This window comes from Hyperolius riggenbachi, chromosome 5, assembly GCF_040937935.1.
Source record: "Hyperolius riggenbachi isolate aHypRig1 chromosome 5, aHypRig1.pri, whole genome shotgun sequence".
In the NCBI taxonomy this organism is placed as follows: domain Eukaryota; kingdom Metazoa; phylum Chordata; class Amphibia; order Anura; family Hyperoliidae; genus Hyperolius; species Hyperolius riggenbachi.
The window spans coordinates 357,005,922-357,032,548 of record NC_090650.1 but is presented as its reverse complement, the minus strand read 5'-3'; the positions used below and the strand labels follow the sequence as shown (position 1 = coordinate 357,032,548).

Genomic DNA, 26,627 nt, shown 5'->3' with positions numbered 1-26,627 from the left:
CCGTGGAAGCAGTGCAATAAAAGCCTCTAACAACCATTTAAATGTAAAAAAGAGGTAGAATTGATTTTTGTTTTAGAAATGAGCAACACTGTTAGCATGCATTTTGTAATGTACTATTGAGAATGCCCTGGGGGCTAAAAATGCTGCTCGGTTCACTTTAAGCACAAAACCTGCAATGTCTTCCTAAAACGAGCTTGTTATTCAAATCTCCCACAAGCCACACTCTAAAGACCACATTCCGCAATGTAATTTAATCAGGTCAGATTGGAGAACACTGGGGTTTTCATTCATGACGAAGCAAAAACATCTGGGACTTTTCAACAGATACCAAACGGAAGAGCATGATGTACGGATAAAATGTACCGCAAATGCACTATTTTTAGCACTTTACTTTCTCACACAAAATGTTAAAACATTCTATGCAAGTTTAGTTACTATGGTTACAAACTACCTCTTAGCAGAGAGGACATATGTTCACAGTTTCTGCAAACCACTCCATAATACACAGGTTACTAGGAAAGCTGGGTCAGGAGGGCATGGAAGGGATTGGTCCTTTTGGTTTTCTGCACTTTGGACATCGTCACTGCAATCTGCAGTTTAGTGATTCAAATTTAAACTATTTAAAGAGAAACTCCGACCAAGAATTGAACTTTATCCCAATCAGTAGCTGATACCCACTTTTACATGAGAAAAATAATGATTTTCACAAACAGACCATCAGGGGGCGCTGTATGACTGATTTTGTGCTGAAACCCCTCCCACAAGAGGCTCTGGTACCTTACGGTACTCCTGGCAAACTGCCACAATGTAACAATGTTCAGACAGGAAATAGCTGCTTACAGCTGTCTGTTAAAGCCAGACCAGCTAGCAACAGCTCCTTAATCTGCCCACAGTAACAATGTCACCATGTAATACATGTCAGAATGTGAATCTGGGAGAGGAAAGATTTTACAATGAGCAAACACTGACTAAATCATGTATACATAATTATTGTAAAAATGAAGCACTTTTTTAATTACATTATTTTCACTGGAGTTCCTCTTTAAAGTGTACCAGAGCTGTCAAATCATGAAGATTTGATACTAAAAGTATTAGAGACACAGGATACGGCTTCCTCCAGCAGCATAAGCTCGTCTGAGTCCCTCGCCGTCCTCCCACGGTCTGCCGTTCAGCCGCGATCAGCCCCAGCGCAATCGCGATCAGTGAGGGACTCAGACAAGCTTATGCTGCTGGAGGAAGCCCCAGGTGATCTTCATTATTTCAAATCTTCATCCTTTAAAATGGAAGTAAACTTTCCAAATAAAAATACATCCCCATCACATTACTTTTTCATTAAATTAATCAGTAAAATAATAGACATTTTCAAATTAACCCTTTAAACACCGAAAAATGTCTGCACAATAAGGCCTGGGACCCATTGAAAGGAGTGACTGCACTTGCACTTTCTGTAGCGCTTTTTTACTGCATTTTCTGGTGGTTTAAAAGCACTTGTTATTGTAACTGACAGTGCTTTGCACAGCGATCGCAATTAGCATTTCTTTTTCATTTTAGATGCTAAAAACGCTGCAAAATCTGCTTTATACAGAGATTGCAAAGCAATGTTGCGGCAATCCTATACTTTGTATTGGAGCACAAACAGTCTAAAAATGCTGCATGGCCTGCGATTGCAATTTGGGGTAATCGCAATCGCTCCTGTGGGTTCACTTTCAGCCACTTTCATTAGCCTAATGCTTTTTGGAATTACCAAAGTTCCCCATCAATTCCAAAATGGGCAGAAGGCACACCTGTGGGTCCCAGCTCTAATACAGAGAAATAACAATGCTGTGAATGCACTGATTATCAGACAATGATCTTGGCAAAATACTTTGGTGTGATTTATCTTAGTCACACATTTCTGCACTATTTTATAAACAGGGAGATACTATTTTAAGAAAATGGAAGTAACACTTATTTTTCATGTCCTAATCCTTTCTGCCAATAACTTCTTGCTGCACCCCCTCCTTTTGTGTCACCAACCCCTCCGTCTAGATTGTAAGCCTTTGGCAGGGCCCTCTCCCCTTGTGTATCATACTTGACTGTGTGCACTTTACCCAGAATTTGGAACTTGTTACCACTACCACTCCAGTTTATGATCTGGCATTGTACTACTGTCTGCATTGTGTTGTGTATCTTTTTGCTATTACCTGTATTGTTGTATCTATTGTCTATTACCTGTATTGTTCTGTCACCCCTGTTATCATTGTCTATAACCTTAATTATTGTACAGCGCTACGTAATATGTTGGCGCTATATAAATCTAATAAATAATAATAATAATAATGTCATTGTACATATAAGTTTCAGTGTGTAAGGGTTAATAAAAATATATTAAACCTTTGTTTAATCCATTTAGCATTTTTGGGTAATAAGAGGAGATCTGTTTGTTAGTTGTGTAAAAAAAATACATTTTGCTCACAAACATTGCAGCAGAAATATACCATGTAGGACTCCTTAAAGCAGGTGTCCCCAAACGTTTTGAGTCGAGGGCCGGGTCAACATACTTCAGACTGTTGGGGGGCCGGAGCATACATAAAATGATGTAGAAGTCTTTGCGGTCCAGACAGTGAAGCAGTCCAATTGGACAACAGTGTCATCTGATGTGGAATTTCATTGGAAACCAGCGAATTACTGCTTTCTGGCTTCATTCTATATGTGGACCACCAATATTTAAAGATGTAGCTGACTGCATCTATAATACATTTTGTGTGTCGGGGGCTGGTAAAAAAGCCTTTGGGGGCCACATTCGGCCCATGGGCCTTAGTTTGAGGACCACTGCCTTAAAGGATACCCAAGGTGACATGTGACATGCTGAGATAGACATGGGTATGTACCGTGCCTAGCACACAAATAACTTTGCTGTCTTCCTTTTTTCTTTCTCTGCCTGAAAGAGTTAAATATCAGGTATGTAAGTGGCTGATTAAGTCCTAACCCTCACTGATAAAAAATTCCAACTATAAAACACTTTCCTAGCAGAAAATGGCTTCTGAGAGCAGGAAAGAGATAAAAAGGGTCAATAGTTCATAGCTTTTAGCTCTGGCATACTTCAATGAAAGTGTCATTGGGTAAAAACAATAAAACAGTTAAAACTTAATAAGTAGATTTAAACATACCGTAAAATAAAACTGTGGAATATGTAAAAAAAAAAAACATTTGTAGGAGAAGGAAGCTAGATACAATAGTTTATTTCATTTGTTTATTTTTGCTTCGGGTGTCCTTTAAGGTGGCCACAAACAATACAAAAAAATGATCCAATTTTATAGCGATTTGGTAAAAAGAATTGGTTATACAGAAAAATGTAAAGCATTTTTCATTCATTTGAGAAATTTCCCATTGTTATTCAAAAAAAAGATCGGAAGTGTTGGATTTTCCTGATCAATTTACTGATGTATCAAAATTGAATGGTGTAGGGTAGATTGACAATTACTTGATGTACAGACGAAAGCATTTTTTTTTTCAGATTGGGGGAAAAATTGAACATAGGTGTGTGGTACATTGGTCAGATTTTTGACATGTTACAATCAGCCAGAAAAATGTATTGTAATTCTTGAATTTAATCTAAAACGTGTATGGGGTGGCCACCTTTAGCATCCAATGGGCCCTTATATTAAACTAAATGAAAGAGCAACCAATGGAGACAAGAGCTACATTTCTAATTTTTAGACCTTCTCAGTTGCCTTACGCTTGCAGTGTTCTGCATGGTCTGGACTGGTGTTCCTTGATCCAGTCCTCAGAGACTGCCAATCTTTCTGCGTCTCAAGGCGCTGATAACACTGATAACATCTAAACTATAATCGGGTGCTTTGGGGTAAGGGAAATCATTGTGTACTTCTCACTAAAGAAGAGCCCATACGATGAAACACAGCTGTGAAATTAGAGATGAAACATTTCATGTGTTCATTGATCAAAAGGATCAGTTTGGCCAAAACACGGACTCTCAGATGTTCTAACGAATCTTGATCGGCTTTCATATTTTTAATTACAGAAAAATCAATGTATTTTTGATGTGGATATAAGAGGCAATGTGCCTGCATAAAAATAAGTGTTCAACTAATTATTCCACTCCTCATTAGTGATGTCGCGAGTATCAAATTTTCCGCAAACGTTTGCGAACAGGCAAACCGCCATCGATTTCAATGGCCATGCAAATTCTAAAGCCTATAGGGGCTCTTTCTGGCCACAAAATGTATGAAAAAGTTGTTTAAAGTGGCCTAACACCAGGACAATGGCTTACCGGAGGGGGATCCATGGCAAAAGTTACATGAAAAAGTATGTCGTTTATGCAGAGTTGTGTATTAATCTATAAAGGGCAGAAATCACAGCACATTCCTAAATTCATGGAATAAAGTTCTTTAAAACGTCCGGTGTGTGTACACATTGAACAGGTAGTGTAAGGGATAGGCCTGGTTCACACTGAGATGAAACGCCACACTTACCACACCAAACAACTGCGAAGATGGGGGGCCCTGACAGTGAGGCTTTATAAAGGCCAGAAATGAATAATATAGATGATGGTACAGCAGAGGAGTGCTGCTTATGGTCCAAATGAGTGGCACTTCACTTCATTTAGCTGACAGCTGACAGATAATTTTCTGCTGTATGCTAGAATCAACACAGAATATAGGGGGGCCCTGACAGTGCCAGTAGTGCTGTGTACACCTGTCTCCTCTCCTACAACAGGTGAAGTGCACTGGAGGACAGTGGACACGCAGCGCAGCAATATAAAAAGCAAGAAAAACAATTAACTAGCCCTTATTAAGGCTATTGGGTGATCAGGACGCTGTAGTAGCAGCAAGAAACTGCACTGAACACAGAACCCAGGCCTAACTAACGCTATCCCTGCAGCACAGCTCTCTCCCTAAACCGCTTCACACAGCACACAGGCAAACTGTAAAATGGCTGCCGTGCTGGCGTTTTTATGGGAGGGTGGTCCAGGAGGGAGGGATCATTAATTGGTTGTTATGTGTCTGCTTACTCTAGGGTTAGGTGTCAAATTTTGGCTCCATGATGATGTATGGGGGCAGGTCGAACATGCCATGTGTTCCCCTGCCGACGCAAACACGCATTATTCGCCAGGAACTGTCCACCGGCAAACAGTTCCAGCCATCTCTACTACTCAACAAGCCATTTCATGTTTTGGGGTTTTTTTTGCTTTGAATGAGACAACTAGCAGTGGATGGTATGGGCTCACCGTGGGTTTGGAATATGAGGCCCCCAGTCTTCCCTAGATCATCCTGCATGGGGTAAAGGGTGTTACTCCTGATGGCCACTAGTGTCTTTGCAGCGTACATGAATTAAATGAGGGGAAAGCACTCCAGCCATTTGGGGAAGGCAGGGGATGCTGGTACTGTTGACCAAGGGCATGGCTAAAGTAAAAAAGCACAGCCACTGAGACCAGGTACTGCAAGAACTGTGGAACCACTGGCTGGCAAGAATTAACTTAAACATGAGCCTAGTGTCCTTGACTAATATACAGTACTGTCCTAGTGCAAAAGGTTAGGCAGGATTTTATGTCCACATAATTACATATTTCAGTATTTCAGGGTAGGTTTTGAGGGCAACCACAAAGACAAGCTATAAATAATGCTTCCAGATTAATCTTACAACATCAGCGGTTATCTGTGGTTAGTTGTGCTCTTTGGCTAAATTAACCACAGAGATCTGAAGATCCACAAACATTGTGGCCCTGATGTCCTGTGCCTGCCGTATGCTGTGTCAACTGCATGAAAAGTCACTATATAAGTATGAGGAGAAACCATGAAAGCGCTTCACGAATTGTGATTGTTGATCATCACTGTGCTTGCAGAAATAGTTTTTTAAATAAAATAAATAATACTAATATTAGCGCAACCTCAAGTAAGAAATACTAGAAATACTGTATATGACTATTATGCTTTTTGTTTTTTATTACAGATAAAAAAAGTGTGGGTTTCCTCCAGGAACTCCAGTTTCCTCCCAAAACCCCGAAAACATACAGATAAGTTAATTGGCTTCCCCTCTAAATTGGCCCTAGACTATGATACATACACGGAACAATATATTCATAGAGATATGACTATGGTTGGGACTAGATTGTGAGCCCCTTTGATGGACAGTTAAGTGACAAGACAAGAAGATGTCGGCGCTATACAAATACTAAATAATAATAGTGTGCTCAAATAAATCCCTCCCTTTCCACTCAAGAATCCTTTAACAACAATAACAGTTATTTGAGCACCACCAACATTATTTGTGTAATGGATGGATGAGGCGGGTAGTGTGTGTGCCAGGAAGGCAAGTGGAGGGGGGGAGGCATCATGTGGCAAACACTGCCCCTAGATTTTGCCGCCAGCATCATGTGATTCAGGTTACTTTATGGTAGGTCCGCCCCTGACTGTATGCCTCACTGTGCGGGCACTCAGCATCATCAATTCCTCATAGTGTGTAAGGATCCTCAGTGTTGTGAACTGCAGTACTCTATTTCATGATAAAGGAAGGGACGGAACTCTATAGGCCCCTTTTACACTTAATCAGTTGCTCTCATTTATAACTGAAAGAAAACTGATTTTCAAAGTAATGCCCATGTTTTCCTATGGCACAGTTCACACTGAAAGAGAAACTCCGACCAAGAATTATAAATATCCCAATCAGTAGCTGATACCCCCTTTTACATGAGAAATCTATTCCTTTTCACAAACAGACCATCAGGGGGCACTGTATTGCTGATATTGTGGTGAAACCCCTCCCACAAAGAAATTCTGAGTAGTACTCTTGGCAGTTTCCTGTCTGTGAACCCTGTTGCATTGTGGGAAATAGCTGTTTACAGTTGTTTCCAACTGCCAAAACAGCAAGCAGCAGCTACATCACTTGCCAGCAGTAAAAATGTCACCAGGTGATAAATGTCAGAATATAAATCAGGGATTTAAAATATTTTACAATGGGAAAACACTGACTAAATCATTTATACATAATTATAGTAAAAATGAAGCACTTTTTTATTACATTATTTTCACTGGAGTTCCTCTTTAACGCATTTTAATTGAAATCTTCTTCCCAATGCACTGCTATGGAAAAAACGCGTACCAACGCACACTAATGCGTACTAAGCCATACTAAATGATTACGTGTAAATGGTGATCATGTGTCACTTTTGATTCCTGTTTCAGTCTACACAGGAGGCAGAGGTGACATATAATCACATAATCATATCAAAGACATGCAAATTCGATCAAAAGCTGAAAACATTCATGTCTTTCCTAATTTCCATGATAACTGGGCATCTCTAATAATATGTTCTGGTGCTAAATAAAGCACTGTGTGATTCTTGCAGTACCTTGTCCCAGTGGCTGTGCTTTTGCATTAGTTATGTCCTGAGTCTCCAGTACCACCATCCCCTGCCTTCCACAATGGATGGAGTGCCTTCCATTAATTTCATTCCTGTAAGCTGTATTTTTTACAACACCGTACATACTTGTGTTAAAGTAAATAGAAAAACTATACCTTTCTGTAGCTGGTGATTCTCCTGTAGATATGCTCAATTTTCTCGCGACAGATAATTGCAAATTTATTCTGAAGTTCAGCAGGAATGACTTCTTGTAAGGAATGCAAACTGCTGCAGTTCTGTACAAACAGTTCATCACTTTTAGCAAGAGCGTCTAACACCTGTTTGAGACAGCAAAAAGAAAAAAACAATTGCCGTAATGAGTCCTGAGAAAAAATGAAGTAAATCCCACAGTTTGCAAAACAGTATTCTCTAGGTCAGTTAGATACACTGAATACGTTTTATAGAACTTACAGGCAGATCCTTGTCTAAAGCACCATACAAGTTTAGTATGGAACGTCAGTTAATGGGAATATTATAAATATATTGCCATACTGAACATTCTGGAGTAACAATAGCCTCACTATGATGTTTATAAGTGTTTGATATAGTTTTCTTCCTATGGCTTCTTTATGTAACAGTGTAGTTGCAGTGTGCAGGTAGTGCACGGCAATTTTGCCAATACTTCCACCAGGTACATCACATGCCTTGCTCAAACAAAACAACCTGGGTAACATGAGCCACACAAGTAGCAGGACACATGGTATGCTGAACCAATCGTTACATGTCTTGTCAGTTAAAGGGGCATTACGGCAAATACATTTAAAATTTGAAAACCATATGTACACATACATACACTTGTTTCAGTGTAAATGCACTATATTTTTTTACTTCTTGTGTAGCCATCTCTTACAATAGGTATTGTAATCTGAAAGCTCTGAATCTGAAGCCATTCATGGAGTGCTTTTGAAATAAAAGAAATCTTAAGAATCCTCCTTTGAGGAGATGGGCTATTTCAAAATTTGTCAGTAAGAGGTTCAGAACTGGTGGATCATAATGCCTGCTGTAAGTGACAGCTAATTAGAAAATAAAAAAATTATATTTAATTTACTCTGGGAAGAATAGATATCTTATGGAGGTGTAAATATTGATTTAAAATTTTACAGTTTTTTGCCATAGTGCCCCTTTAAATAGGACTGTGCCCACAGATGAAAATTCAGTCGGCTTGAAGGTCACATAGATGTGTCCAGAAACTCTCACTGAAGTGGTGTACAAATTGTCATCACTTTCTGCCTTGATATGGGAGGGGTTTGCTGGCCTGAGAAACTCCCAAAGTTTGATATTGAAGTAAAGCACTTCACCCACAGTAGTACAAGCTGGTTTCCTCTCCTCTCTTCGCAGGTGGGAGGGTCAATCAGGTGTGACCATGTGATTCCATGCGTGCGCCGCATCCCTGCTGAGTTCCGTAAACAGCCTGCCAGCCGTGATCAGAGCTGGCAACCTGTTAGGTAAAGAAACCATGTTTTTTTTTTTTTTTTCATTTGTACAGCGCTGCAATCTAGCGCAGCGCTGTACTGGGGACAGCCCTGCCACTTGGCTGTCCCCTGGAGTGACTAACAACGCGATCCCCCTCATAGGCTGATGCAGGTGCAGTAATATTCTGGAGAGAGTGCACTGCGCATGCTCAGACTATCCGCAACTGGCCGAAGTTACGGGACCCGGTACCGGAGAAGAAGGAGGTCGGCGGCGTGGGAGCAATCCGTGTGCATGGAGCTGGAGGAAGCCCCAGGTATGTATAAATCTTTTAAGTTAGATCGTCTCTGGCTTCCTTTAAGCATGTATAGTAAGCTGGATAGTTGCAGGCAACAAGGGTTACACAGAGGGATTTACGTTTAAAAGGTTGAGTTCACAAGGTAATACTCATAATTTACACAAATATACATATTTCGTTGAGATTTTTCCTTAATCAATGTTGGGTTTACTTTGGCTTTAAATACACTATAACAACAATTCAGGCAGTAGGCTGCACTCCAGTTCGGATCCAGTTATCAATTTTGGTTTGCCACATGTCCATTTCTGACAAGTACGCATTCCTACAGTGCTGCCCATAATTATTCTTACCTCTGGCAAATTTTGACTTAAAGTTACTTTTATTCAACCAGCAAGTAATTTTTTGCAGGGAAATTGCATAGGGGTCTCACAAAAAATAAGACGATGTACAAGAGGCATTATTATAGGGAAAAAAAACGTTTCTCAGCTTCTTTTTTTACATTTGAGCAAAAAGTGGCCAGTCCAAAATTATTCATACCCTTCACAAACTGGCACAGTCTGTGGGAAAATCCAAAGTTGTTGGAGCATCTAAAGCATCCTAATTACCCTGATTAATTGGGAACAGGTGAACAACTCAACAGGTGAAAAACAGCAGCTCTCTGCAGTTGGTTTGTGGACAGTCATAGCTAAGACAAAGGAGCTCAGTGAGCACCTGCGGCTGCGCATTGTGGCTGCTCACAAGTTAGGAAAGGACTACAAGGCCATTTCTCAATGTTTTCAGTTCCGGTGACTACAGTGCAAAGTATTATTAAAAAATACAAGATGTTCCGCACTGTGAAACATCTCAGAGGACATGGTCAAAAGCCAAAAGTGACACCTGTGCTGACCAGGAGTATTGTAAGAGAGATGAAAAAGAATTAAAGGATCACCACCAAGGCCATCCTAATGAATCTGGGCTCTGCTGGTAGCAATGTCTCAAGGGAGACAATCCAACGGACAGTGTACACTGCTGGGTTCCACGGATGCAGACCAAGGAGGATGCCACTTTTCCAGATAAGGCACACAAAAGCTTGCTTGGCCTTTGCAAATGCTCATCTGGACAAATAAGAAGACTTATGGTCTTCTGTGTTATGGTCAGATGAAACACAAATTGAATTGTTTGGTCGCAATGATGTTTCCTTCATTTAGCGTAAAAAAGGAGAAGCCTTCAACCCAAAGAACACCATCCCCACTGTCAAACATTGCGGTGGGAACCTAATGCTTTGGGGATGTTTTTCAGCCAATGGACCAGGGAACCTAATCACAGTAAACGGCACCATGAAAAAAGAGCAATACATGAGGATTCTCAACAACAACACCAGGCAGTCTGCAGAGGAACTTGGCCTTGGGAACCAGTGGACATTTCAGCATGACAATGACCCAAAACACACAGCAAGTGGTGAAGAAATGGTTAGCAGACAACAACATTAACGTTTTGGAGTCCTGACTTGAATCCAATTGAGAATCTGTGGAGGGAGCTAAAAATCAGGGTGATATCAAGAAGACCCTCCAACCTGAAAGATCTGGAGCTCATTGCTAAAGATAAATGGACAAAAATACCCATGGAGACATGCAAAAAGCTGGTCTGGAATTATAGGAAGCGTTTGCTGTAATAGCCAACAAAGGCTTTTCTATTGATTATCGAGAAGGGTATGAATCATTTTGGACTGGACTCTTTTTGCTCAAATGTAAATAAAAGCTGAGAAATGTTTTTTTTCCACAATGATGCCTCATCTTATCCTTTGGGAGACACCTATGTCATTTCCTGTCAAAAAATTACTTGCTGGTTTGAATAAAAGTAACTTTAAGTAAAAATTTGCCAGGGGTAAGAATTATTATGGGCAGCACAGTAGGTCAAGTAGTTTGTTATAGTTAGAATACCAGGAAAGCCATTTCAAGATCAACCACATTATTCCTTTGTTAGAAAAACACTTTTTAACTACAAGAATCTATTTCCTAATAAGGTTGCTGATCTTCAGCAAAACTCTGTGAATGGAAATGTGAATTTCCAGTAAATGTTTCCCATCTCACAGACTGTAGCTATCCTGGGGAGTTGGTTTAAAGGGACTTCCCATCTGTAATTAAAACTTGCAGATTCTGCTCTTTCCAAGTAGAGAATAGCAGACAGCTCCCATTTTACTTTCAGTATACTACACCCACTAAGGGAGATAAACCTCATCTTAATGTGTAGAGAGCCCCCCTTCCCCCCGGTAGGTAATTCTGCTGAGCTAATATTAGTTTTAGGCTCCTTTATCCATTAAATGTGTTGTAGCTGAGAATGGTGGTTTGCTGGCTTAAAATTATGTAATCGGTCAGGTGATCAGTTTTCTATGCTTTTCTATCTAAGTCCCTAGCTATTAATATTTTTACTTAAATAGGTTTAAAACTCTGACAAAATATTAAACAAAAATGTGTTTTCCTACTTTTTATAACCTATACAATTATCATATTTGCTTTTGTGCACAAGTATTATAATTCATTTATAAATTATAACTTCCCAAAGTTCAGTTTATTTACTTTGAAAGCTGCTGGTGCATTTTATTCATAACTGTTGTAATTCTGTTTTAAATGCAGCCATCAGTGATTTCTGACCTGTGTTTCAGTTCAGGACTCATTAGCATAAGTTTCTGCACTGCCAGAGAATGTTTACTTAATTGTATCAAGTAAATAATGTATACAGAAGATAAGCTAATCACCAGTTCGGATGCAGCAGCCCCTGCAGGAGAAAAAGTCAGTCCTGTGATGTAACCCTTTAAATGCTGTTTTACTAAAAAACAACATTGTGTTAGTATATTATATGCTGTAAATAATCCTTTAGAGCAAAGAAGAAATACTGGGTTATATTCCACTTATAATATAATATTTTTTTTACTAAATTCAGTCTCCTACTTAATCAGTAGTCATTGGTTTAATCAGGGCATTCTCTTGGTCTATTGTTTGTGATCATATATTTCATTGTTGTGGTTGAATGGTTAAAGTGACACTGATCATGTAGTGTGTGGCTTTCCCGAGGTCAGAACTAGAAAAGTTGAAGTCATATAGACACAAGATTCTTGCTCAGTTGTGAGATCATGTAACAATCGTGTAATGTCTATACAGAGTCTATTGCTTCCCCTCCACCAGGCTCTGGAGGAAAGCTTATTCAAATGTTAAGTCTCTAGTTTGTGACATATTGCCATTTATTCACTAAATGACTGTCGGATGCCGCTGAGTGCATGGCAATTTCACCAAAGTTTAGTGAATCAACCGCGATGGGCCTCTTAAGGTTCCCGTGAGAGGACTGCGATGTGTAACAGCTGATAAACAGTTCCCATAGAAATGGACTGCTGTATAACAGATTCAGTATAGAGACGTGTTTAGGTTTTTCTTTGCTAATGGCTTTCTTAGGCTTTGAACATGAGAAATTGCACATTTCTCTTAAAGAATACCTGAAGTGACATGTGACATGATAAACATAGGTACATATAATCGAAACAACTCAAGAGAAATTGGGGTGCACCATGCTTCGGCATAGGCTGCAATGTGAATTACGGTTGTAGCGGCGCTCAGACAATAATTTGGGTGCCATCAAAACAATGCCTAAATTACTATAAAAACAGCGTAATTTGGCCGCCAGCAATAGCTGGCAGCCAAATTACGTCTTACCACCTGAGTCCATGGCGGCCTGGAGGGGGAATAGTAATTAAAGTGAACCTCCACTTTGTTTTTTTAACCCAAGCCTCATATTAACCACTTGAGGACTGCAGTGTTAAACCCCCCTAGTGACCAGGCCATTTTCACTTAATTGGGCCACTGCAGCTTTAAGGCCAAGCTGCAGGGCCGCGTAACACAGCACACAAGTGACACCCCCCCCCCCCCCCACCCCTTTCCCCCCCCACCATCAGAGCTCTCTGTTGATGGGGTCTGATCGCTCCCCCTATGTTTTTTATTTTTTTTATGTAAATATCTTTATTATTATTTTGAAATAAAAAAACATATTTCTTTAAATGTTTTCCCTCCCTTTGTCCCCCAGTCAGCCAATCACTGCGATTGGCTGTGATAGGCTTCAGCCTATCACCGCTGATCGCTTCTGTGTCACCCAGGGGGACAGCCGTGTCACACGGCTGTCCCCAGTACAGCGCTGCTGCTTATCGCAGCGCTGTACTACCCTATTAGACAGTGGTTTCGCTGGCTCAGTCTCCCGAGCTGTGATCACTCGGAGACTGAAGGCGGGGCGGAGCTCCGCCCCCAAGCAGGAGATGCAGCCCCATAGACGCCCGTTCATGCCAATTGCCGTGGAGCGGTCCTGGGGCTGCCGCACTGCTCACGCCAATTGGCGTGGAGCATTCGGCAAGTAGTTAAGCTGCACAGAAGCTAAGCTCCGCCCCATCAAACAAATATGCCAGGCATTTTTCCCCTGATGCTGTGCTAAGCATGATGGGGTTTCTGACGTTGTCGTTCTCGTTGCCTAGTGCGTGCAGCTGGGATGGGTTATCAGGACACAGGACAGTTGGAACTGTGCCTCATGCTCCCTGTCACCTCCTTTCAACCAAAAAGATGGCTGCCCCCTTGAAATCACAAATATTTTCCTGTTCTTTTAAAGAACAAGTGACACCCATGCTAACCTAGAAATAAAAAAAACACATATATAAGTAGATAAATACTACTTCTACTTACATAACAGATGTATTTTGCAATCCACATAAGGATTCCTGTGAATTTTATAAAGGAAAAGCAGAAAATCCTATTCTAGGCAGTGGCCATCTTGCCAAGCTAATGCTGACATCATATCCTCTCTGACTCTTGTTTTCCCCCCTACCTTCTCTTGCTCAGTGTGTATTCATTAGCTGCCCTCCTCCCAGAGTCTTCAGACACACCAACTGAGGTGTATACTAACAACTGCACCGTCTTTTTTTTAATTTACACATCCAATCACTGAGTCACCTCAGCCTTGCTTGTAAACACAAGTAATCAGAGGGTGTTTCTAATAAGGAGCTAGGTAGGGAAATAAATGGAAGAGGAGGAATATATTATAGATAAAAAGAACTCCCAGCATTCAACTCTTTGGCACTGTTTGGCACTAGGGCCAGTGCTCCTAAAGTATGTGATAACTACAAACCATAACAGCAGAAAAAGTTTTGCAAGTTTTGAATGCAGGATTATCATCTTTATCACTTAATACACTCAGACCAGTTGCTGTTGAAATTTGATTTTTATGGTGACAATACCACTTTAAAACAGGGTGGGTAAGAGATTATATTACCTATCTGTTTTATTTAACATAACTAATGTAACAGTGATCCACAGATAGGGTCGACGCCTCCACAAAAAAAGCTCTTTTACGTATAAAACATACCTTTTTATTTAATCTTAATCTTCATGTTAAAAAAAAAAAGGTTTCATAAAAAAAGGGTGTCAAGCAGCGTAGGGCTGCTACCAGCGACAGCCCGCTGTTTCAGACCTCCTGGTCTTTCCTCAGGCTGGACAACCCCACATGGGACAGTTAGTCTTGGGCACTCCACTTCCATCCTTTGCATGGGTGCTGATCACACAAGATGTTGCATAACTATTATAACTTAATGACATTATGTTTGTTTAGGCTGAAGTTCCTCTTTAACGCCTCCAGGACTTTTGCTGGAGCAAGGTGGGCCATTTTGCCCTGTGCCCAAATCTCCCCACGCGTTTTGCATGTATGCACATCTAATACTAGCCCTAGTAAACATTTTATGAAGTCCCTTTCTGTTTTCCAGTATGGCAAGAGTTAAAAAACTTGAGTTATCAATTCAAACATGCTTGTTGACAGCTTGTTGAATTCAGTTTGGTTTCCTAAAAAGTAAATGGAGGTCAAAACAACTGAGAAATGGGAGATATGGCTTCTAATGAGGATTCAGTGCAGGAAAGTTCAAATGGTCCCTACTTCTCTTTCAGCAAAACAAGGCAGAGCAGATTTTAAACAGCTCCTGTGACAGTTTGGTGCAATTTAAAAATTAAGCCGTTAAACTGAAAATAAAAATATGAGACTCTTTTTCAGGTTACTAGTGCTCTATTTACCACCCGTACTATAGAATTAATTATCTCATAAGTTTATTTTCACTTCAGGTTCACTTTCAGAATGAAACTTTAGCATGCCTTACCTTAGCACTAAGGCTGAAGAAGCCCTTTGGTTCCACCATCTTCTCCACCACATGACACTTGATTCCTGCTGTGCTGTCATACTCATAGATCACCCCATATTCTAGGTGCACATTATCTACTGCCAGGCTGACGTGGTCCTTCTTCCCATCAATGATGGCCATGGTGCTGAACTTGTCAATAACCTCTTCAGTGCAGAACACACAAGAAAGAATATGAGACTGAGTGAAATGAAATCTGTGATCATTAATAAAGCCAGGACAATGAATGTTTTTTTACCTTCTACTTTGAAATCAAACCCATCGCCATCATTCTCTCCCAATGGCCGAGGATGAGAAGGTTTTATGATATCTTCTTTGGCGCTCTCAATGCTGTCATATATCCACTGAATGGAGTCTTGCTATTAATGGGAACATGGAGAAAGCATGGTGATATATGTACTTCTGTCCTGGATAATATATCCTGTTGTATATTTACTAGTCTCACTGAAATGTTTACTTGTCCGAAGTGGTCTTTTGCTGTATGCAGTATAATTTATAGTAGACATGTGGCCTTAGTACAGTTTGTAATGGGTGAAATCAATGTATTTGGCTTTGGCCTATGACTCCAACACTAGCACTCAGTAGCTGCAGAATGGATGAGTGATTCCAGCAGATAGCCTGAGGACATATGTGTGTTAGAATAACCCTCAATCAGTTCTGGCATAGATTGCCCTGTCCAGAGAAAAACATGCCTTCCTTAGACCTAATACATTCTGCAACATATACATTATATGAAACCTGCCATTCTATATTCCCCTATGGCTGGAAAAACAAGATTGCATGTGTGACGCTGGCTGCATATTTCAGGCTAATTCCCTCAGCTCTTAAAGGGAACCTGTTCAAAGAGGAATATGGAGCCTGCCATCCAGAAATGGATTAAAATGACATGGGGCTCTAGGCAAGATAGCAGTTTTTGGCCACCGCTGAAGATCACCTGGCTTTTTTAGTAAGATTTGGTGGGGGCTAGCATCCACCAGGCCCCTAGACTCTCTCCAGGCCCTAGGCAACTGCCTAGGTTTGCCTTGTTGTGAATGATCTGGCTCTGCTGCCATCTTCATTCCCTTATAAACAATGCCAGTTGCCTGGCTGTCATGAGGAGCTTTAGGCTTTAGTTACTTTTGAGTCACACTCCTGCAACAAGCATGCAGCCAGTGAGGTTAGACCAGAGTCAAAGCATCTAATCTGCATGTCCATTCTGGGCCAGTGACTTAGGGGTTGATTCACTAAAATGTGCTAAAATTTCTGTGCGCAGTCAGCATGTGGCAATTCTAGCAGTATTTACAGTACAGTAGTAGTACAGTACAGTACAGCGTATTGCTGCGGAAACACACATAATGTAGAATTACACACGCATTACTCAGGTACATCGGGTTGCGGTAATTGTGCAATGCGTGCTTCTCTATATATGTACTGGTAAGATAGCCAAGTGCTGTCTCCACACAGCAACTTTTACTGAATCTACCCCTTAAAGGGAACCAGAAATGAACATTTCACACAAAATAAACATATCAGTTGATAGCTTAAATGCTCTACCTGATAATTTTGCCGCTCTGGTGTGCCTTTTTGAGTTTTTTATCCATTAATGCTCCAGGAAAAATCAAATATGGCCGCCGGCTCATACCCATTCTTCTTCCTGGTTATGAACTGTTCTGGATGTGTTGTCTAGGCTCTATGAGACTATAGACAAGCAGGGCTGCTGCAGCCTTTCATCTATCTGTGTGCTTTCATTATTCTGGTATGCTGTGCAGCTGCCTGTAGGAAATGTCTCTCATATAAATGAAACTGCATAGATAATAATGACTGCACAGTCAGTGCACACAGATCACACAGCCACACTTGTCTGTTTCAGAGCTTCTTTCTCGGCAGGAGCAGCTCCTCCCAGTCATCAGAGCTCTGAGTATGCAAAGCAGGAAAGCTGAGCCAGGAGAGGGGCGGGCTTGGGCTTGAAAAGACTCCACAGGAGACTGATAATGATTCCAGGTCAAACATAGACTGAATGCTCAGTCAGGGATTCTTATCAGAGCTGATAACAGGCAGATTTAGCAGAAAAGACTGAAACTAAAAGCAGGGTACGTGTTTACTGTCATGTTCCCACTGATAAATGTAATAAAATACATGAGGGTGGTTCGTCTCTGGTTCTCTTTAAAATGTAACTGTCAGACATAAAATCAAAAATCAATTCTTTATTTTTATCTGGTAAATAAGTAATAGGGATGCTAACCAGGCAATCCAAAAGTTAAAATCACTATTAATTTTCTTGTTGATAAATGATCATTCCCCAGTTTACCTGACTGTTATTTGGTACACACAAAATTTGGTACACAAAAATTAAGTTGCAGGGCATGCTGGGTTGTCCTTTTTTGCTTCTCTACTTTCCTTCAGACTTAGCTAATGCATCCTGATTGGCTGAAGCCTATTTTCCTCCTGTTTTCCCCTCCCACACCTCAGTTCCTCTCTAACTGGCCAATATTTCCCATGCTGAGCCAATGCACTTTCTATAGTGAAGGGAGGGCAAATCAGGCAGAAGAAACTAAGGGAGGAAATGACACCAGGAATGGCTTCAAAATAGTCACAGTTAAAATGGGAAATGTTAAGAAGGATTCTCTCTTTTTTTTACTGTAGAAAAATCACTAAAATCAAACCGTGGACAATGCAATACATATGTTATGTAAGTAGAGCAAGTATTTATCTACTTATATATGTGTTTTTTTCTGAGATAGTATGGCTGACAGCTCCTCTTTAAAGCACTAGAGGCAGAGCATAAGCACAGAAGTTAGGCATTGTTTATGCTTACATGTATAGAGTAGTATATTGGTTCAATTTTTTTTTTCAAAAATTTCTTAATAAAAAAAAATATATATCTCATACGTGGCCAACTTTAGGCAATGATTTTCATTCTGATGTTTCTAAAGTGTAAATAGCTGAGCCCAATCGTGTCTGCTCTACTGTGATCCGATCAGGCTCAGCTATTTCCACCGGAACCCAAGCGGAAAGCCGCTAGTGCACATGGGTGTAGGTTGAAAAGTACCAACAAGGCAACTCCTCTGGTGAGGCAGATGGGGGAAGCCTCTTTAGGATCCAGAGGTTTCCCCCTCCAGAGGTAAGTACCCCCAGGGGCACTATTTTTAACTATAAATGGTCTTGAAGGATGCATGAAGCTACTTTTACTCTACTTTATAGTAGAGCTCTATAGTAGAAATAGAGCAATGAAAATTGTGGGCGATCCCTCTCACTCTGGCCACAGTTTTTTCACTCGACTCAAACTGGGCCAGAGGTTCCGGGCTATCCCTGCTAAGACTACTAGGCGTATAAACACTTTTTTCCCCATGGCCGTTAGAGTCTTGAACTCAGCCCATTCCACTGACCGCCCCTGCAGCCATCTACCGGACTAAGATCTGACTTCGGCTGCGGCCGCTCTGTTTACTGCCTTGCCTAGGTCGTACTAGAATTATCTTCTGCTACACGCTGCTGTCCCTGCTAGACCCGCGACTGACCGACCGCAAATGTTGTATTACTCCTGTTTCTGTTGTATTGCTCTTGTTCTGCTGTACTTTTCTTGTTATGTTGTATTATTCTTGTCTGTTTGTATAACTCTTTCTTTGCCAATCAACGTGCTGTTGTATTATTCTTGTCTGTTTGTATAACTCTTTCTTTGCCAATCAACATGCCAAACCTAATTCCGGGCACGGTACAACCGTGCTTGGCGAAATAAACGAATTCTGATTCTGATTCTTTATCCAGTAATGAACCTGTGCTACATTAAATTAAGTTTGTCTTCATTTGTTTTAATTACTGTATTTTAGCATTAATACAGAGTTTATGCTAAGTATCAGTGTGAGGTATAGTACATGTGGCTAGACCAGGCATGGGCAAACTCGGCCCTCCAGCTGTTACGGAACTACAAGTCCCACAATGCATTTGCCTTTATGAGTCATGACTGTGGCTGTCAGACTCCTGCAATGCATTGTCGGACTTGTAGTTCCTTAACAGCTGGAGGGCCAAGTTTGCCCATGCTTGGGCTAGATCTATTTTAAACAGCAAAAAGAAACTGCACTCATTTGGCATGAACCAATCCCCGTCAGCGCTGGATAATGGTCTTTTATTGTACTACTATCACCAGAGTATCTATATTTCATACACAAGTGTAAATTGTGTAAAAATAAAGTTTACTTTATGCAGGAATAATATTGAAACGCTGCCATGAAGCACAGAATGTCACAATAAAGACATGTTTACCTGCATTGGTCTGCGGTACTTCCTGCAGGCAGTCACATGAGCTATGACACTAGCATGGCTTTCCTTACTGACATTAATCCCGTTCACTTTGATGATACACTGTCCTGGGTGAAGACCAGCAACTGCCGCCACTGTCCCTGTGGGTGAAAATAGGAGAAATTGCCAGTCTCAATTGAAATGAAAATCCAGCGAGTGAATTACAATCCGGCTGCTGATGAAGTTGAATATCTGAGTTTTAAGATGAAAAAAAGCAATTTGAGGAGATGACACACTGCCGAGATATATCAATGTAAGCGCTTCACAAAAGTCTTCTAAACCAGTGTACTGTGGCTAAGGTCGTAGTGCTGCAATGGCCGCTTTACAAGTCTGATGACACAGAGTAATTGGATTATTTAACCAAAACTCAACAAAGCAATCTTCATTTAGAAGAGTTTGCTGTGCTCTAGAAGTTCTGCCATTTATCACCTGTGCTTTAGTAAGAAGCATTAGCTCTGAAATTGTCCGTGCTGTAGACTCTGGCCATGGGGTTTTTCTACATTAGTAATACAATCTACAGCTTCAGGGTCCTTCCACACTTGGCCGGTGTGTTGTGTAGCGGCACAGAAAATCAGTGCATAGAATCAAACATTCAATGATAGTCCTATGGGGCTACCACACTGATCGCGATTCTGCATGGCAGGTTCCATCGAGATAACGCAAGCCATACTCTTGCGCTAGGCCCCTTTCACACTGGGACATTTTCACTGTGGTGCGTTACCCTTTTTTACCGCAAAGCGACGCTCAGACAATGAAAGTCTATGTATGAAAGTCACACTGGATGAGATGCGCCGGAAGTGGCTAGAGCATATGTGCGTTGTCGGGCAACACACACGGCAACATGCGGCGGACCGAAAGTTATGAAAGTCTATGACGACGCAGGTTTTTTAAAACCATTTTTGCTTTTGTCTTGCGGCACACATGCGTGGAAACGTATTTAGTTAATACACTTCCACATATTTATTTCGGCCACAGGAAGTGAGCGCTAGAGAGCCTCACTTCCTGTTTGCCTTTTAGCCAGAAAGGGAATTACGGCGTATTAACACAGAAATCCCCAGAGGCTATTTTGAGTGTTGCAGTGCGATGCTATCATCCGATCGTGGGGGAGTGTATGCGTACTCATACTGCAGACGTCATACTGGAGATGCCCATTGATCCAGGTAGGACTCTGCATTTGTTAATACCATATTTCTGGAGCATGGGTGTTAGAGTTATAACCGCGAAACGATCGCCAAGCATGTCCCACTTAGCACCAACCACCTACACGCCGCAGGGTATGTTTGAATCCTGTACTTTGTCAAAACGTTTGTGTCACGCCCTGTATGGCTTTCAGCACGGCTACAAGCTTGAATACAGCATGCCAATAAATGAATAAACTGTGCCATAATACTTTCCTTTGCATCTTATTTGAACTTATACTCTTTATTTGTTCATGACATTATAAGGCGTTACCTTGTATATTCTGAGACCCCTTTGCTCGCTGAACCCCAAGGTACTGACGGCAGTACTCTTTCTACTAATCTGGAAAAGCAATACTCGTAGAGCTTTGATTGCTACTTGTAACATGGAACATCTCTTACTGTCATTGTTAGGATGTGTACACACATTCAATTTTGATTGCCCATGAAAGTGGTAAAATTGGCCAGTCAAAATGTAATGTTTGTATTCACCAAGAATGTGTTCCTTGTAAATACATGTGTTTTATAACCTATGTTTTGCCAAGTTCAAGACTGAGAAGTCCTGTTACTGTGCTGCTTTTAGAGTATCAAGGATCTGCAACACTGCTATTGTGCAGCACTCTGCCTTACTCTTCATTAAATGTAATACCCTTTGGCATGATTTAATCTGCATTTACTGTATGTTGGAGGGAAGGACTGACCAGTGCTATTAAAAATGAAGTGTACCTCTACCCACAGCGTGTACAACAGATGGACCAAATCCTCTAATCTGGAAGCCAAGTCCCTCTGGAGAATCTGGTATTTTTATTGTCCTGTTAAAAAAGAAACACATGAAGACAAGTTATTTATTTTCACATACAGTAAATTAGGGTTTCTTATAATTTGTACTTGTTTTATGCGGAAAACAATAACAGTTGTTAGACGTGTAGATACATGGGGTTTTATCACATTAACAGTTTTATTTGTTCAAGACAGTATTCAACAGGCAGCAGTGCATTCATTCTGGTTGAACTGTTCGCAGAAATATAATTTTGCTGTGTTTACACTTCATCCTACTACCAATTACTGAATCTGAGAAAGCTTAAGCACTTTAAGTCCTGTAGGAGAAAAGCGCTATAGAAATGTTATTGTTGTTGTTAAATGATTGATATTCGTCATGCAATTTGTTCATATTGTTTTATCCACAATGAGCCTGCCCATCATCATCTTTACTACTGGCAGACATGAAAAAAACTAAACTACCAACTGCCATTATCTATAACCACACTCCCTAACATTGCGATAGGCTTACAGGGTTTTTGTTTATGAATATACATATGCACAGAGGGGGATAGTGGTTGCTTGGCAGTTGGAAACAGCTGTTATTTCCCACTATGCAATAAGGTTCACAGACAGGAAACTGTCAAGACCTAGGTCCTGACATCACACTGTGGGAGGTGTTTCAAAACAATATCAGCCATACCAACCCCCCTGATGATCTATTTGAGAAAAGGTAAGCATTTATTATGGGAAAGGGGGTATCAGCTACTGATTGAGATGAAGTTTAATCCTTGGTTACAGTTCCTCTTTAACAATATCAGTTAGTCCCACCTGAAGATGCTACAACTACTCATACTAGAAATGACTGGTTTGAGCAATTATTAATCGCTTCCTGCACATGGCAATTTCACAATATTTTTGTGAATATGTCCTCATGCCACATGTCACTTCAGGTACCCTTTAAGTAGAAGTTTGTATTCAGAAAATGTGCAAACCCATTAAGTTTCCAGACCTTCTCTCGGCAACAAAACATATATTTAGCTTTGTCTGCAGAGACTGACTTCATCTACGTGGTCCTCTATTATGAGGTACAGCAAATACTGTATATTTGTGTTGGATTTAATCCCCTCACACTGGCTTTTATAGGAGTTATGAAGCTCAATAAAAATGTCCCACCTCATTTCCAGAAAGAGAAGCAGCACTTCAAAGTTCCTTTGCCTAACATTTACGTTTTTGGATTAAAGTCTTGAGAACTTCTCCAGAGGAAATGACTTTACAGGTGGAAATAGAATTAAACAAAGCTACTGCAGAAACAATTAGCTATGGGAGCCAGAGACACTGGCCAATGGAAAAAACAAACCTGTACCAGGAACTGCAGGATATAAAGGAACGCCATGGGCTTGGATGGAAAATAAAATGTAATCAAGCCAAGGTCCGAAAGGAAGGCACTTGACTGGGGAGCAAAGGTTTTTCCACCTTTCAGGGTCTTGGTATGTTAATCCGCTATTCCCATCTTGTTAAGTGAGGTATAATTTATTTCCATCTATTTTTACACAATGCGAGGAAGGACAGCATGGCATTATTTAAAGGGGAAACTACACTCATCTGTTTGTGAAGAATTAGAAGTGGCAGGGTATATGTGATTTACTAATACGGTAGAATCTTTTCACAGTAAACCTTAAGGGACCTGGCCTAGCAGTTTACTATATGATAAGTTTACTATATCAGAATTGGTCATACATTATGCATGATGGGTACAGATGCATGGTTGGGACCTGGGGACTGAGTTTACTATAAACAGAGGTTTACTGCAGTAGAGTCTTAGTTATCTGGCACCGACAGGGATTGGATGATGCCGGATAAGTGTGCTTTCTGGTTGCTTGAGATTCAATGTTAAAAATGGGCCTAGATAAAACAGTACTCTGCCCTACTCTATATACATATCATGAACTCTGTATTACATTTTAAAATACAGTCATTGAGGGCTGTTCACACTGCAGGCGTTTTCAGGGATTTTTTCACATGCGGGCGATTTTAAAAATCGCCCACCAAACGCTTGTGCAATGAATGTCTATGAGAAGGTTGATATTAGTGCGGGTCCTGCGCTGTTCGTTCACTAAAGAGGTGCATGGACCATTTTTGAGGCGCCTCAATGGACAGTATAGGAGAAACTCAAAACACTCACAAAATCGCTTTGTGTAGCAATTGCGTTTGCGTTTTTAGTAATAAATACATTGTATTTATTCTTTTCAGGGTCAAAGAGTTCACGTCCTGAATTGCGTCAGGGAGTGAATTACAAAATCGCTCGGAAAAAAACGCTTAGAAAACCGCTAAGCACAAAAACGAATCGCCCACCCAAGCGATAGGAATCGGAAGAAACAGACGCCTCAAAAACAGCCCAACGTGGACGGACACACGAGCTGAACGCAATTTGAACAAGGCCTAAAGTATATTAACCTTAGGACAGCTGTTGAACCCAGTCTCTAAGCACAGCAGAGCCCACAAACAGCCTATGATGTTGGCCTTCACCACTGTGAGTACTGGCGGTGATTTATGCTGGTTGCTTGAGACTGCTGGTTAGTTGAGTTCTATATAACTGGGACTCTATTGTATAATGAGATTCTACTGTATAAACGATACTGCTATCGTTCTGCTTGACTATTGGAAAAATACAGAGGGCTGGAATTCTTGATGCAAGACTTGAAATGGAAATACAGACAAAGTAATGTGAGGGTAAATGGATAAACCACCATGACTACCCCACCTGTCACTAGTGTAGCCAGAACAACACCTGCTCTAAAGGAGTGGTTCTAAAAGGAAGATAAGAATTTGGAAGTCCCCCACAGTGCCACACCCCCTGTGCCTGTAGGGACTTCTGCCCCCTATAGCTACACCATTATTACTGATGACATATGACAGAGATCAAAGGACCCTTTTACACTTGATGCGGTCTGTCGCATTGCCCAAAAATGCTGTCACAGAAGCAGTGATAGCCCTGATGGGGCTATCCCATTACACACAATGGTGCGCAATGCGGCAGGTCCTGTCGTAACGGCACAAAGGTAACTGTGCATCATGTTCTGTGAACCAGGAACTGAGGCATACTTTCAGTGGAAAGCATGCCTCACAGTATGGCCCCACCACAAGTGTAAAAGGGGCCTTAGTCCTCTAGTCCACCCAAAAATAATGAGTTCTCTATTTACTGGAGTCCCACCTTACATGTCACTCAGCAACATACTGTAAATATATTTTTCCCTTTCACAGCCAACAGACATTTTACCAAGATAGGCTTTCCCATAATTGACTGTACATTTTCTATGACATTCTTATTTAATTTCAATGCAATCTGAAAAAAAGAACACATTTTGGTGTGAACACTTGGATTTTTGTTTGCATTATGAAAACAAGCATTGAATTCACACACCGCTACCCTTTATATACTGATTATATAGCTGTATTATTTCCCAGAATTGGATTTCCCGCTGCCAAACACAAGTCCCTGAAGCTTGGACAAGCAGCATCCAATTATGCTTCACTGTGGGGAGCAGCAGCTGACCTTCCTTTTACCAGCCTCGCTGCTGCTGAGACTAAAATCCAAATAAAATAATTAAGCATATTCTACACTAGAACACGGCTCCCGTGCCAGCAGCCTCTTCCCTAAACCTCTGCATTAAACTCGCCTGTTTTAAGCAATTACCCAATGTCAGTAAATTGCCTGCCTGCCACTTGATCTCTTTAGCAGATGAACATTGGTGAAAACATTGGTCTGTGCAGTTTTCAAATAATGGTAAAAACAAGTTCTGCAGTAACTTTAGTCAGGAAAGCTGCGACTATTACTCTGATGCTCACTGTGACTGCTTCAGGTTCCTTTTACACTGATGCACTTCGCATATAATTGCTGCATATCTTTGCGGAAGCAATTATAGCCCTATGGGGCTATCACAGTGCTTGTGGTGTGATGCGATGATAGTTTCCATCAGGGCAACGCAAGAGATACTCTTGCAATGCATACATGAAATAAAGGCGCCTGGAAAAAAGGGCACACGGGAATACCGCTAGTAAAATATCGCTAACGTTAGCAATATTCTACTACTGCATTTTTATATAAAAAAATCAGTAATATTTACCAATATTTTACTATGGCTAAACCTAAGCCCACTCTCCCTGGTGGTGCCTAACCCTAAGACCGCCCTGGTGGTGCTCAACCCTTATACTCCCGCTGGTGATGCCTAAACCTATGAATCCCGCAGGTGTTGCTTACCCTAAGGACCTCCCACCCATTGGTGCCTACACCTAGCCCCCTCCCCCCCATGGCGCTTAACTCTAAATCCCCCTCCTAAAGCTACCCCTCCCCTTCAACAAAACCGTGATATGCGGCTATGAAGGTACATTTGGGCACCCGGAGGCACAATTTAATTATCTGAAAGGCTGTCCGCAAATATTTCAATATTTCCCCTTCTTGACGCTAATCGGGTGCCTCCAGGCCTCTAAGTTTACCTTCATAGCAGCCGTGATTTGTGGCAAAGAAGGTAAAATTTGGCACCCTGAGGTGTCCACTAGCGGCCGCTACCATACGCCCAAATTTCCTCTGTATGCCACTAAATGCAGCTTTATTATAGGTGCCGGCGACCAGCGAGAACGCTAATTCTGTAGTTGAGGGAGGGCATCTCCTATTGCTATGCCACTGCCTAGGGCCCATCTGTCATCATGCTTCATTGATAAAGGGGCAATTGGAATCCCTGCATCTTTGGAAATCTGTTAATGACTCACCGTACCTTACTGGTACTTACTGAAGTAAGGTGCGCGTACATTACAAGTAGTGCAACCTGCGTTATGTACACAAAACATGCATGCATCGCACCACTTGGTTGACGTGTGTTATACTGGTCACATGCATGTTGTGTGCACAATGGGGGGTTGCCCTGTTTGTGCAACACTTGCTATCTTGCTTGCATAAGTACCGATACTCGTGTTATACACACACACACACACACAACACGTGAGTTACGCAAAATGTGCATTATACAAGCAACACACATGATGGGTGCCATTGATTACATTGCGTGCGTAATGCCTGTTCAAGTTTGTGTGCACTATTTGCGCACGTACATTTGTATGTTG

General features: G+C 41.1%; 1 protein-coding gene across 1 annotated transcript in view; it reads right to left on the bottom strand.

The window, feature by feature from the left end:
- The window catches only part of PREX2 (phosphatidylinositol-3,4,5-trisphosphate dependent Rac exchange factor 2), a 415,237-nt gene that overhangs the window by 167,246 nt on the left and 221,364 nt on the right, over positions 1 to 26,627 (bottom strand). The window contains exons 19-23 of the mRNA XM_068237470.1: positions 21,474 to 21,559; positions 19,534 to 19,670; positions 15,536 to 15,656; positions 15,259 to 15,443; positions 7,516 to 7,677 (exon numbers count right to left, since the gene is read on the bottom strand). Coding sequence (XP_068093571.1) covers positions 7,516 to 7,677; positions 15,259 to 15,443; positions 15,536 to 15,656; positions 19,534 to 19,670; positions 21,474 to 21,559 — 691 coding nt within the window. The remainder of the gene's footprint in view (positions 1 to 7,515; positions 7,678 to 15,258; positions 15,444 to 15,535; positions 15,657 to 19,533; positions 19,671 to 21,473; positions 21,560 to 26,627) is intronic.